Raw genomic sequence first — 15,377 nt, 5'->3', positions numbered from 1 at the left:
CATATAAAATTAAAAATCGTAAGACAGAATATCTAAACTAGTCAACCATTACTTTCAGTATTCTTGTAGTTGTTATCGGCTTTGTGCCACCGTTCATCTCTTGCCGAGAGACGCAGCATGTTGTCGCAGTCAGCACAGAAATCCATCCTACGCTCTGGCCTGCCATTTGTTCTGAAGGTTGATAGGTAAAGTTTATTTGTTCGCGATTCGAACTCAAAACATAAAATGCCAGATGAAATTCTGCAAAGCATGATGTTCGATGCTTTATCGAATCTACCAGGAAACTATACTTTTCTACACAGCGCCTGCAATATCGGGAGGAGAAGGTTGAGCTGATTACATCGTCCCCAGGGATCAACTGGTACTTGTTTAATCGACACCGAAAAAGTGAAAAGGAAAGTCGGCCTTGGCAAGATTTGAAAGTTTGAACTCAGAAATTAATGAGTTGGATAAAAATGCCCGTCATAAGTGGAAAACAACAAGAAATGTACGTCACTGGGTAAAGCTAATCTTTTAAATTGGGATTGTTAGAGTAAAATAGACAAGGCAAGATTTCGAGATGGAGATTTTTCTAATGAAGGATGAAATGAGTTCTTTGATATCGAGTCAGAAATGCATCATATATTCATACTAAATTCATTTGATTAATGAGAAACACGACAATAAATGAAACTTGTTATAATTATTTTATTGATTATGGTTTATTATTTATTTATTAAAGAACAGTTTACATAGAAATATTACACAGGACATTAGATTAGTAACATCAGTAACATTCATAAAATTGTAACGACATCAGTGAAATGTAACAGCTACAATCGAATGTTGAAGTTCTGAAATCAGTTCTACTTTTTCAAACAATTATATTGAAGAGTAAAATTGTGGTGATATGTATCACCCAAAATAAGACCATAAGGAAGTCCATAGAAGCCAATGAGTTTATTTAAAGTGAGTAATGAAAGAATAAAACATTTCGGTTAGTTAACATTATCCCAAATGAGAAAATAGATATTTTATTGAATATTGAAAGTTACACATATATGTCATACTAGCAAGTATGTATATCCACTTCAGCATGAAGAAATATTTTCTATTTTGATAATTGAGTTTATGATAATTTCTAAGTAATATTTAAAAAGAGAAAATATTGAGAAAATATTTCTTCAAAATAATATGTCAAAGAATGCTTGGTGTTACTCCAGTTGTCGATGGGTAAGTGTGACATAAATGTCCTTACTAGGTCTGAGTACCATTTCCATAGATGGTAGAACTTCTTCTATTTTTTGGTTTGATTTGATATTGTATTTTTGGAAGATTCCTGATAGTATGATTTTCAGTTGAAGATAAGCTAATTTTTGTCCTGAAAACACATTGAAAAATATATATTGAATATAATTCATTATAATCACATGTACGGTATATCGGCTAATTTAAAGTATAATACAACAAATATATTACCTGATGATATTTACGTTACTGAAGTAGAATAACATTGAAGCAGTTTTTATGATTTACTTTATGGAATAAAATGCATCATGACCAACAACTTTTTATCTTTACCTATTTGCATGTGTACGAAGGAAGGCAGTATTATTGTTGCTGTTAGGGCTTAGTCCCAGAGCAGCACTCACCGAACAGATCTATGACCAATAACGTTTCATATGCGGCAATACGATTGTTAAAAAATATTATGTAGAATTACGCATATATTTATGAAGCCATAGCAGGAGAGTTAAGAATATCGTCTGACAGTTATTAGGACCTGCACAATATCTCCCTCCATGACATCTTGGGCGAATGTCAGTTTCTACAGCCTGCGAATGATCGAAACATTGTGAATAATACTGGATAAACATATCCTCTGTAGACTGCACATGTAGTTGAAAAAAGCAGCCTACTCACTTAATGTATGATGATGATTATCTGTTCTTTAAGGTTTCATCTGTAAAAGGAATACTCTTTCACTTACATCATAATATAATGATAAGGCAGCTCCTCGAAAACCTAATATATTTATAGATGAATAATTCATTTACTGTTAAATTATGCGTAACGTTTCATCCGTTAAGACTGTAATAAATGACTTCAGGTAGAATTGGCTGAGGTACCTAGCAAAAGAGCGAGTTCAGTATAGTCAGGCGACTGTGATAAATTCTGTTGTTAGATTTTAAACCAAACATTAGAAATGCATTTTTTCAAAGTAGAAAAAAAAAACTCTATCAACTTACCCATGCAGGCACGCGGTCCTCCAGCGAATGGTATAAAAGCAAACGGGTGCTTGACATTTTCCGTAAGAAATCTATCCGGATTAAAGTCGTTCGGATTAGTAAAGTGTTTCGGATCTCTATGTAAGCTCGAAAGGAATATTGACATATTCGTCCCTTTCTTCACTTTGTAATTACCTGTAAAAATGATTGTAGTACATTAAATCATAGTCATTCTTACAGGTAAACATAGCTACAACTAATTTCATTTATCATTCTGCAGTGGAGGAGATAGTATAGATATCTAGAAAGAAAATGAAGGCTGTTTAATAGGAAATCTGATAGCATGCTATATAAAGAGACTTAATATATGGAGGGACTTACGGGCAAGATAAAGCTGAAGTTGCGTTTCATAAGGGTTTCTGCGTGGGAAGCATATAAAAAAATTTGGTCCATAAGCCACTGGACGTTCGCATTTAGGCAATACCGGAAGAAGTATAATTCCACTCTTAAGATACTGGGAAGACACAACGTTACCTCCCTGACTAGCCATGTTTGGTGCATAAAATAGAGAGTAACCCCATATATAATTCAATGGAAGCTCTTTGAACAGCTATGAGCTTATATAAACAGAAGCAAACGATGTAAGGTTTGCTTGACTGAAAGGGCAAGAATTAACACGCACCAAAAAAAAAAAAAAAAATCGCTTGACCCGGAGAAGATTTTAAACTCCAGGAATCAGGTATTCAGTCAATGCCTGCATCTAAAATGTTTCATGCTTCAGACTTGGAATTCCTCATTCATTGAAGAGTTCCACCACAGACACACTCACGCACATACACACACACAGACGCACTCACACACACAAACGCACACACATACAAACATACGTACACAAACACAATCACATATGTATATGTATATATATATATATATATATATATATATATATACATAAACCATAAAACGTCAGGAAATATAAAAGATAGATATATTTACTTATGGGCTTGACATCCTTAGGATTACGGCTGCTTTGCAGCCTTCTTCATTTACTAATAATTTCAGTGTGGAATAAATTATGCTTACTTAAGATATAAAATAGAACATACAAACACGCACGCACAGACACACACACACACACACACACACACACACACACACACACACACACACACACACACATTTATATGAATTGCACATATAATTTGTTATTTAGCCACAGTTTAACACTTATCGAAATTTTTTATGGAAATATATTTCCAATCCGTGGCTATTTAGTTTCCGGTAAAATAGACAGCTATTTCTCTTATGTCAAAAGACCACATAACAGTTGTCTCATTGACTACTCGAACATAGTTGTGAAAATGTAACAAGAATGAACTCACCAATTTTGAAATCCTCACCAGCTACTCGTCCAATTATTGGTACTGGCGAATAAAGACGCAGAGATTCCTCCAAAGAAAGATTACAGGGGTCGTTATTATTATTATCGACTTGATATTAATACTGAAGCATTTTCTTTTTGTAATACACTTTCAAGAAATCTTTAATGACATGAAAGATCGTGTTCTAAATTATCTATAAAAAGTTATAATAATGATAATAATAATAATAATAATGATGATGATGATGATGATGATGATGATAATGATAATAATAATAATAATAATAATAATAATAATAATAATAATAATAATAATATGCCCAGATGCAGTACCAAGCAGTGGCTCTCATGGCTTCTGATCTTAATTGATTAGAAGTGTTATCATGTACAATGTTTTGTCTTGGTATAAAAGATGGGCTAAAAGATGGGTGTTTCATTCAAAATCCTTAAACAACTCTTATTCAGGGACCATTTGAGCTGAATGGGCTACTCGACCTGATGAAAATTCTAACTGGACCCCACCTGCAAGGTCATGCGCTGTTTATCTTGATATGAGATCACCATGTCGCGCACATATGGTTGTGATGTATGTGCCTGGTGTACTCTTATCAGACGGGTAGTCATGATGGGTATAATGGGCTTCGTATATTTTACCCCAGTGTCCCTTTGATGGCATGCACTGCTCTCTCACTCAATAACAATGATAATAAGAACAACAACAACAACAACAACAACAACAACAATAATAATAATAATAATAATAATAATAATAATAATAATAATCCTTTCTACTATAAGCACAAGGACTAAAATTTTGTGGGAGGGGGGACTAGTGGACTACATAGATCCCATTGTTTCACTGGTACTTAAATTATCGATCCCGGAACGATAAAAAGCAAAGACTACTACTACTACTACTACTACTACTGCTGCTGCTGCTGCTGCTGCTGCTGCTGCTGCTGCTGCTGCTGCTGCTGCTGCTACTACTACTACTACTACTACTACTACTGCTACTAATACTAATAATAATAATAATAAATCCTTTCTGTATTGACCACAAGGAACGCACGCAAAAACAAAGGAAAATACACTACAAAGGACAGTGGGGATTGAATACGAGGATCGGTTGAAATGTTCATTGACTGACAAAGATACTCTCATGGAATATAACCAATTGAGGTTTATTCGTCAATGTAGGCCCCTTCCCCTTGCGGTCCACACTCCTCTTTCATCGGTGCTGTAGTGCTTGGATCCCATTGCTGAAAAAAGCTTTCATCCTGTTTGTTAAAAATGTCATCAACTGCAAATATGACGTTGTCATCACTGTGGTGTTGGTTGCCAGTTAAGTTAGGGTTTTTTTCAAGTTGGGGAATAGATGATAGACCGGAGTAAAATCACAATTGGGTGGGGGTAGTCAACCAGATCAAAGCAACAATCAAGCAAAACAGTGCTGGAGTATTGTCCTATTGAAACGAAACCCATTTCTTCAGTTTTCCTGGGCCTTTGGTCTTGATAGCCTTTCGTAAGTGCTTCAGCAAGTTGGTATAGTACTTCCATATTCGCAGAGGAAAGGTACGGCTTGCTGTCGAGGTAGGAAGTGAAATCCACTTCCAGCTCCAACCAAACGCACGGTCCGTACAGTCCAGCAAAATGTCACTGAAATTCCGTATACATTTGCAAGGACTCGAGTAGCAGGAGCTCGTCCCGGTTTGTCAGAGACCAAATTGCGGCTTTGTTTCTACGTTGCATCTCTGTCACCCAGGCCCATCCCGTCGTGTCTTCATGCACACATCTCAGTTCTGAAAACTCAACCTTCCTACTTGGCATTGAAGAACTCTCGCCCCCAGCACTTCGGTCGCTATGGCTCAGCCAAATGCCTCTTCTAGTTTCCTAAATATGTCTCCCTGTATCCTAGATTCCTTTAACGCTGTTATCTTACTAAACCCTAACACCTCTACTCTAATGGCCCTTCTCAGGGCTATCCATCATCGATCGTTGACGATTGCACCCGACAACTTCCAATGGGATAACTTGCTAACTTTCATCTTTGGAATCCTTCCTTTTTAGGCCGGTAAAACTCTATAATTCTGTTTTTCTTCATATTTGTTAACCTCTACAAATGTTTAAATTGTGTCAAACGTTATCGATGTTTCCAATGCAGAGGTTCTGGGCAAGATAAAGGAAAATCCTTTACTGTGTTTACATGTTAAAGCATGAGTTGAAAATATTAAATATTACACCCCTCTTATTACACATGAATAATGTTCACTTGACTTATTTGATAATTTGGTAATTGCAATTAACACATGAATTACATGCGATGAACACATACTTTCATATAGTTATTCGTAGAATCTATATTTACCTTGATAACACCTTCCGTATAGACCAGTTTATTGTAATTTGATGTATTGATTTGGTCATTTTCCTCTTGAATAATAAAGTAAAACAATTAAATATTGACATACACAGGAGAATTTACCATAATATATCTAACATTTAGGTAATTTTGGTACTACCACCCAAAGGACTCCTAAAAGTTAACTATAGCTTAAAACTCTTTCAGTAATGGGCCAATCATTGGAGCCTCGTCAATTCCCTCCTCCTGTACTTTGTCTCCTTAAATGAATGATCTATCACAGGCCGGCTTATCCTGTTGGTGAAGAATTGCAAGAAACCGACAACATTCCATGTGTCAGATTAGAAATGTACTACATATCTTACAAATGTCAATCATACCTAACAGTCCAGCAACCTTTGCTGTTACCATAATTTCAGAAAGGGCTTGCACGTCATCAGCCACAGTATACTGAGGTCTCCGTTGAGAAGATTTTAGAAGATGTATAATAGATAAGGAAGTAACATCTAGAAACTGTTAAACGTGTAAAAGCTTTACTAAAACGTAGGCTATAAATGCCAGGATGCAACGACAACAAAAGCCCATATATAACTAATGCTCTCAAAAATCTGAAGAAGAGAGTAGGAGTAAGCTTAGAAGAGACTGAAAACTGACGTTGGTGGGTTCTTTTTAAGTGTACTTAGAAAGTGAACCTAAAAGAAGGGGTTATAGAAAACAGATGTTAACACTTCGGGTAAAGAAGGGAACGTTTAAAATGACTGAGAAGAGACAAGTAGACCAAGATAATGCTATTAGGAGAAGAAAGTAAATTACAGAATTGGAGGAAGAAGCGATCACTAGAGAACTAGGAAAGAAAGACCAAAGTAGTAGAAAATCCAAACAACAACATAAGAGATACAGTTCAAACCAAAGAAGAACGGTGAGTAAAGAAGAAAAATATTATCAGTATTAAACGGTGTAGATAGAAGGGTTGCTGCTAAATGCGACTAAGAAAGTAGATTCTGCTATCAGCTGGACAAATATTAAAAAAATAGGTGACATTAATTTATTTATCTATGCAGAGGGGTAGTAGTTACTAGAAGATTAGCCATTCCTCAAGGAAAGATTAATAAAGAGCAAATGTAGAGAAGGAGATTAAAAAATAAAATGAAAAACTTTAGGCAAGATCTGAGTATAATAGAAGCTTGGAAACGGAAGAAGTTGTGAAACACAAGATTTAAATTCTTGAGAAAAACACTTAGTCAAACAGAAAGGATTTCGGACAGTTATGGAAGAGAGGAGATAGCGTATCATAACAAATCTTTCCAAATATCAGAAAAGAATAAATCAGTGTCAACGGGACAGATTGTTTGAAACAAACCAGACAAAGCAATTCTAAAAAATGTGAAATCTAGAAATAAATGTTTAGCAATAGCATGAATCGATTATAAAAAAGCTTATGAGATAATTCCACACCCATGGATAAGTGAATGTTTGGGTGTATTGAGTTTTGCAGACAGCATAAGAGAGTTAATTAGCTATAGTATGAAGAAATGGAAAGTCGATTTCTACTTAAGTGACACAGTCTTTGGGAAAGTTAATATCAAGAGTGGAATTTTCCACGGAGACTAGTTATCACCCTTAATATTTGTGTTATACTTAAACTCCTTCTGTTTACAAGTAAGAAAGGTTAAGTAGGGTACCAGTCTAGAGATATTACAGGAAAAATTAACCATTTGCTCTAAATGGAGGATTTTAAGCTTTTTATTAAGAATAAAAACAGATAGCTTCCTTAATACAAGCTGTAAGACTCTTCAACAAAGATACAGGTATGGAGTTTGACATAGATAAGTGCACAAAATTTGTCATAAAAAGGGAACATGCAGCCTGCAGATGGCCGGATATTAAAATCTCTGAAAGAAGGAGTGAGTTATAAGTATCTAGAAGTATTAGAATCCCACAATGCACTAACTAAAGAAATGAAAACGAAAATTAAGTACACGAGAAGGGTTACTTAAGTATTCAGAAGTTTGGAGATATCTTTACTTAGGTTATTCATTATCTTTTGTACATTGGACAAAATCTGAATTAGTAAATCTAGACATAAGAACTGGGAAGGAATTCAATATGAATGAAGGACTTCACCCATGAGCAGGAGTAGCAAGATTATACTGACCTAGAAAGGAAGGTGGTAGAGGGTTAATATCTGTAGAAGACTGCGTGGAGTTATCTAGAGTAGATATAGCCTCCTATGTAGGTAATAGTGAAGAAAGTTTATTAAGAACTGCTAGAGTAGGGCAGACGGAAATAAAAGAAGACAAATGAAGTTTGAAAATAGGAAAAAGAAGAAAATGATCTAACTAGCAAGAGAAGGCTTTGCATGATAGATTCCCAAGGATGCTTGTAGGAAACAGTTATGGTAAGACATGGTTATGCTTACAGAAAAAAGGCTGGAAAGGGGGGCAATTTGTTAGTAGCCGACACAAGATCAAGCATAGAAGACTAGTTGGATAAAAGCCAATATTGACAAAAATCAGCTAAGTTCCCATTGTAAGTTTTGTAAGTTATGTAAATCAAAAGAGGAAAGCGTTACTCGTATTGTAAGCGAATCTAGCATGTTGGCAGAGGAAGAATACAAGTAAAAACATGGCAATCTAGGGAGAATAATCCATTGAGAGTTATGTCGAAAGCTAGGATTTGATCATATTGATAAATGGTATGAAGATGAACCTAGTGAAGTTCTCGAAAGTAAGAAATGTAAATGTTGTGGGTTTCTAACATTCGTACTGACAGTGTAATAAAGGCTAGAAGGCCTGATTTAGAAGTGGTAGACAAAGATAGTAGAACGTGCCAGATAATTGAATTTTCAGTTCCAAATGATGAGAACCTCAATATGAGAAGCATCAAGAAAATAGCAATGTACCAGGACCTAGCCATTGAGTTACAGATGCTATTGGAAAGTGTGGGTAAAACGTATCCCTGTATGGTGCATTGGGAGGTATCCCTAAAGATTTAACAAATGGATTGAGGAAATAGGCCGAAAACGTAATTAACGGCAGCTCCAGTAAATAGTGATGTTAGGCACAACTAAGATACTGAGGAAGATACTGGGCATCTAGCCCAATGTTAAGAATTTTTCTTTTCCAACACATTTCAACATGATGTGCGTGTATGAATTAACAATCCTTTCTTCTAAAGACATAAGACCTGAAATTTTGTAATCAATTGATAGTTATTTCATCGACTGCAAAGGGGAATAAGCAAAGTCAACCTCAGCGAAATAACATGACAAAAGTTTGTATACATTTGCAACTTACGAAAAAAAACGTCAATTTCCTCTTGTAACTTCTTTTGCACATCTGGATACGAAGATACTAAAAGTATTATCCACTGTAAAGTTGTAGACATTGTATCCGTACCCTGGTAGAATAGAATATGTATTAGATTTTACTGAGTAATTTCATAAGGCTGATAATATAGTTGGGTTAGCCTCGATGAATATGAAAATGGTTTAAAATGTAAATGAACTCCAGTGAGAATTGAAATCTAAATGACGATGTGTCAGATATATTTTCTCTTTTACGTGTTTGAGTTATTGTATAGTGGCCTTGCTGGTATACCACTTTCAAGGGTTTAGTCGTCGAAATCCATCTCAGTACTTAATGACTTTTCCCGTCAAGTACCTAAGTTATCGCTCTCTTCGGCCTAATGCTACGCAAAGTGTAAACAAAGCAACAGTGATTGTCATGTGGTGAGTGAGACGACTAATAATACGAAGACATACATACATACACATATATGTATATGTAAATACGCATATATATATATATATATATATATATATATATATATATATATATATATATATATATATATATATATATATATATATATATATATAAGGCCACTAGTTACGGCCGGTCAAAGTGTGACCATTAATTTCACACCTTTAATGCTCTCAGCTGTATAGGCGGCTCATCAAACTCAAAATTTAGAAGCACTTAACCTGTGTTTAAATGAAGGAAGAAGAATGCCATATTCAGCTAGATTTGTAAACAAAAGATATACATCTGGAATGGCTCTTACATCTGTTTCAACAATGATGACTTTCACAGCTGCTGTTCAACAAATGGGGCATTCTAAGCATGTAAGTGGAAATGTTTGTTATTAAGAGATTGACCAAAGGCTTCTTTCCTGAAGTTTAAAAGGGCCTCCGGGTCAAGCAGGTTTTTCAGGATTCTTGCTCTCTCTGCCAAGCAAAGCTTATATTGGTTTACATAGAGATGACGCTCTATAGGAGCCAATGGGCATAACTTAGACTTATGAATACCCTAATTAACTCTCTTAGCCCCATGGGCCTCAAGGTTGCAACTTTACCACTGTAAACTATTTAGATGTTACGGTGGACATGGTCTCCTGTTCAAACAAGCCCTACCACAAACCAAACTAGAGGTTGCCCTATATCAACATAGCTTCCCGCTATCTGCCTATCATGTTTAGGAACCTAGTGAAAGCGCGTGGCCTAGTGCTTAGGATGATGCACGCACGATCTCATGATCGTGGTTTCGGTTCCCGGACTGGAAAATTTGTTCATGAACAAAATACTTCATTCCACTTTGCTCTTGTCCACTACGCTGTAAATAAGTAACCCAGCAGCAAACTAGCGTTCACTTCCGGATGAATATCTCGGTCGTCATGGAAAATGGATAACCAACCCAATGATTCCTTCGAGGATACTAACGTCCAGGAGACTTAATGCTTTATTTTCTTCCACTTCCTATATATAGGTAGAGAGAAATCCCATGTAGATCGAAATATCGAACTCTAAATCTATTATTATAAATGGTTGTTTTATGAAAGATGATATAAAAACGATGCCAATTCAGATATTTTATCATATGATGAATATTCATAAATATTACCATGTAATGAATATTCATATTTAGAAATAAACTTACCCCGAACACAACGTTCTCCAGCTCTTCTCTCATGAACTTTTTGTCGACTTTTCCTTCGAAGTACTTATCAAAAAAAGTATCCACTAAGGTAATATTTTCCATTCTCCGAGCCTGTTCCTCTTTACTGCTATTCATATTTTCTTGATATACTACACTGCGTTCATCGATTATCTATAAAAAATAAAACAAGTTGGAACTGTGTTAAATAATATTCTTTTCTACTCTAGGCACAGGGCCCGAAATTTGGGGGATTGTGGGGCCAGTCGATTCGATCAACCCCAATACGCAACTGGGACTTAATTTATCGACGGCGAAAGGATGAATGGCAAAGTCGACCTCGGTGGAATTTGAACTCAGAACATAAAGACAGACGAAATACCGCTAAGTTTTTCGCTCGGCATGCTAACGTTTCTACCAGCTATTGTGATAGGAGTCAACTGACAGGGTTCTGTGCTTCACTTCATACCTGCCTGCCTGTTTGCCTGTCTACCTGCATACATACATACATACATACATACACACGCACACACCACTATTATGAGCTAGCAGTATAGCCCGGAGTTGCCCGGGATTAAGTTAGGATTATTAAGCTAATCAGGCGCTTTGTTTCAATCCAAACCAAGTAACACGTCAAATTTGTGCGAAATCCGTTTGGCTGAAAATGGGTTGCGGACAATTTGATTGGGAAATACCATAAAGAATCGGTTTATTGATGTTTCCACTCAGCGATTGTTTTTGAGAACTTAAAGCATTCAAAGATCCCATGAGTCGTAAGTAACGCCGGCATCAAGTTTGAACAACATACATCAAAACTGGTAAAAGTTATGGTTGAAAATGGGGTGTAGCCAATTTTAGTGGGAAATCCTATAAAGAATCGGTTTATCGATTTTTAAAATCCTGATTAAATGGAAAACCCCATAAGGAATAAGTTTATTGATTTTTCACGCCCCTCAATAAGACTTAACCGAACACAACATTGCTGATTCAAAAAAATCTATGTTTATACTTTAAAGTTGGTTTTCACATCCAACCCAGTTCTGCAGAATCAGTGTCGCGACGGGAATGCATGGGTTGGGAGTTTGACTGGCAGAAGTGATAAGGTTGCACATGCTGGCCCTTTCGAAACCACCAAACCCATCATCTAACCCCACTTCGCCCATGGGTTGGGATCCCTTCCAGCAAAGAAAATAGAACGCCCAAAAGGGCTCTCAATCTTCTGTGTCAGAAGAGGTTATGTTCGGATCACAACTAAGCCTTAACCTCAGCCTGAGCTAACCTAGTGAAAGGGAGCTCAGAAGCCTCTAAAAGGCAGCGACTAATCCCGATATAGACCTGACCCCTCCTAGGGGTACTATCGGTCAAAGTTGCATCGAAGATATGCCTTGCAGAAGGTTGCCTCGGAAAACTGCATCGAAGAAGATTGCAACGAAGGTTTGCTGTATTTTTTAATAGAATTTATTTTCGATAATTTTAATTGATTTTAATCGATTTAAATTTCCTTTCTATTTGAAAATTAGTTATGAAACACTTGTAGTCATTTTATTATCTTTATCTTATATTTACTTTGTATTATATTATACTCATTTCTTGTGCTTTTAATTATTAATTTTTCTATATGTGATAGTGAATTTTCATCGATGAGTTCATGAAACTTGGTTCTTTTCCCTAAAACTATATATATATATATATATATATATATATATATATATATAATAACGAACCATGTAATTTATACTCTGAAAAATTTATTTATGCAAAATGTTGGGGCTGGGTAAAATTTCCGTGACTTCCACCTCACCTCACCCCGTTTTTCGAACTCCAAAAAGGGTTTTGTAGCACATAAGGAGGTCACAGGAATTCATTCAACGAAAAAAGAAAAAGTTCCAATGATACCGGGATGGGGGTGGGGGTGATCCCCTCTCGCCCTACTCAACTTTATTCCGAACCAAAGTAAGGGATTTGCAGCATATTAGGCGGTCAGAGTACTTGATTCCACGCAAAAAATCCGAGTTTTCTTCTTTTTTCTTAGTGAAAATCGTGCGGGTGTTAATCTAAAAATGTACCCTTTGTTTTTCTTTCTGGCCATTTCTAGACAGGTAACTTAACTCATATTAGCAAACTTAGGGATTTCACTGACGTGGAAATTGGTAAAAGTTATGGCTGAAAAACGATTTTTACCTCTATCCGCCATGATCGCAACCAATGTCCTAAAATTGGAGTGACATGCGTCCTAATTTGTGGACGTGCATAAATTACTTTCACGTACGCAAAAACATCCTGCCTTTTATTGATAAATAGATACATAGATAAATAAGTGATTTAAAATAAATATATTTTAATTGTTGTGTGAGAAAGTATTTATAATCTGATCATAAAATATAGTGTCTTTCAAAAACATCCTTAATTTGAAGACTTTATCTCGTGTTTAAGAAAAAAAATTTACATTTTTATTTTTGATGAACGCCGTCAATTACTCTCTCTCTCTCTCTCCTTCACACACACACACACACACACACACACACACACACACACACACACACACACACAGACACACACACACACACACACACACACACAGACACACACACTTTCACTCTGCTATGGCAAGAAGGGAACTTAACTCATGCTAGCAAACTTCGAAACTGGTACAAGTTATGGTTAAAAATGAATTAAACTGAAAATAGGTGGGTAAAGAAAAGAATGCATGGTCAATTTCATAGGGATGTTGAAGATAAGACAGAGAGAGAAAAAGATGGCTATGGATGACTAAAAGTAATTTAAAACCGGAAACGGAGTTTCTAATCTGTGCTGCCCAAGAGCAAGCGCTAAGAACAAACTACATAATATACAGAATAGACAACACAGCAGAAAGCGATAAATGCAGAATTTGTGGACAAAATGGTGAAACTGCATGGCATATTACCAGCCAATGTACATCACTAGCTCAGAAGGAATATAAGAGACGCCACGACAATATAGCCAGGCTTGTCCATTGGACACTTTGCAACAAGTATGGACTTGATAGAGCAAAAAAATTGGTACGACCACAACCCTGAAGGCATTGTTGAAAATAGAAATACAAAGATCTTATGGGATTTTATGATTCTATGCAACCATGAGATTGAGAATAGGAAACCGGACATAGTCTTAACTGAGAAAGAAAACAAACTATGCTGGATCATAAGTATAGCATGCCAAGCTGACAACAAGGTATGTGATAGGGAAGAAAGAAAAGTCGAGAGATATGGCAGGTTAGCTTGGGATCGATGAAAAAGATAACAGTAATACCAAAAATTGTCGGAGCCCTGGAAACAGTGAACAAAAATCTCGAAAAGTACGTGGAACAAATAGGTGCTTCAATAAGGGTGGAGCACTTGCAGAAAACAGCACTGCTTGGAACCGCTCGAATACTCCGGAAGGTGCTTGAAAAATAAGAGGTGTTACCTTAATTCACCGGTAGTGAACAGCTGACACTGTAGTACATCTCCAGCATTAGAAACTGTGCAAAAGCAATAATAAAAATGATGATGATGATGATGATGATGATAGAAAAGTGAACATAACATGCAGGTGATGTTAAAATACATATTTTGCCTACCTTGTAAATAATATCGTGAACTACGCTTATACATTTTCTAAATTGTTTTGCTGTAGGTAATATGTTGAAAATGAAGTCTGGCCATAACCACGGAGATAGTAATCGGCGAGCAAATATTTGTGTTATCCTAAAATATTACACAAAATGGTTTATTAAGTAGTTTACTGTTAAAATTAGTTATCAACATAAAATCGATACTTCACAAAATATGACGAGACTTGTGTCGATCTTGGTGAGGATGTTCTCAGTTATTCGATCACCAGCAGTCCCCAGTAATTGTTTCGGTATACACTCCTTGGTTACATTCCGCATAACAATGCATAGTAATAAGGATGGCCCTTTTAACTATACACTTAGTATATTTGTCTAACGTCAGCTGGTAGATTAAAAGAACTGAAAAGAACTGAAAATAACTGAAAAGAACTGAAAAGAAATGAAAAGAAATGAAAATAACTGAAAAGAACTGAAAAGAACTGAAAATAACTGAAAATAACTGAAAAGAACTGAAAATAACTGAAAATAACTGAAAAGAACTAGACACACTCAGTTAACAACTGTTTGGTCGTTTGGATGATACAAATTTTTTGAAGTGTGTCATAACAAACGAGGAAAATTGTGTGTAGAGCTATGATACTGAAATAAAATAACAGTCGTAACAGTGCACTGGGTGTGTTTCCTTTACTTTCAATAATAACTTTTAACATATAGGCGCAGGAATGGCTGTGTGGTAAGTAGCTTGCTTACCAACCACATGGTTCTGGGTTCAGTCCCACTGCGTGGCACCTTGGGCAAGTGTCTTCTACTATAACCTCGGGCCGACCAAAGCCTTGTGAGTGGATTTGGTAGACGGACACTGAAAGAAGCCCGTCATATATATGTATATATATATATATAT

The 15,377-nt window shown here is 36.0% G+C and overlaps 1 protein-coding gene across 1 annotated transcript in view; it reads right to left on the bottom strand.

Annotated features, from left to right (window-relative positions):
* Positions 1 to 667: 667 nt before the first annotated feature.
* Positions 668 to 15,377, bottom strand: part of LOC106878048 (cytochrome P450 4V2) — a 29,929-nt gene continuing 15,219 nt past the window's right edge. The window contains exons 6-12 of the mRNA XM_089352132.1: positions 14,483 to 14,609; positions 10,885 to 11,055; positions 9,244 to 9,346; positions 5,954 to 6,018; positions 3,590 to 3,656; positions 2,229 to 2,402; positions 668 to 1,360 (exon numbers count right to left, since the gene is read on the bottom strand). Coding sequence (XP_089208258.1) covers positions 1,194 to 1,360; positions 2,229 to 2,402; positions 3,590 to 3,656; positions 5,954 to 6,018; positions 9,244 to 9,346; positions 10,885 to 11,055; positions 14,483 to 14,609 — 874 coding nt within the window. The 3' untranslated portion in view covers positions 668 to 1,193. The remainder of the gene's footprint in view (positions 1,361 to 2,228; positions 2,403 to 3,589; positions 3,657 to 5,953; positions 6,019 to 9,243; positions 9,347 to 10,884; positions 11,056 to 14,482; positions 14,610 to 15,377) is intronic.

Source organism: Octopus bimaculoides, chromosome 5 (assembly GCF_046866305.1).
Source record: "Octopus bimaculoides isolate indiv1 chromosome 5, ASM4686630v1, whole genome shotgun sequence".
Classification (NCBI taxonomy): domain Eukaryota; kingdom Metazoa; phylum Mollusca; class Cephalopoda; order Octopoda; family Octopodidae; genus Octopus; species Octopus bimaculoides.
The sequence above is the reverse complement of the archived record's forward strand: the minus strand, read 5'-3'. Positions and strand labels throughout refer to the sequence as shown.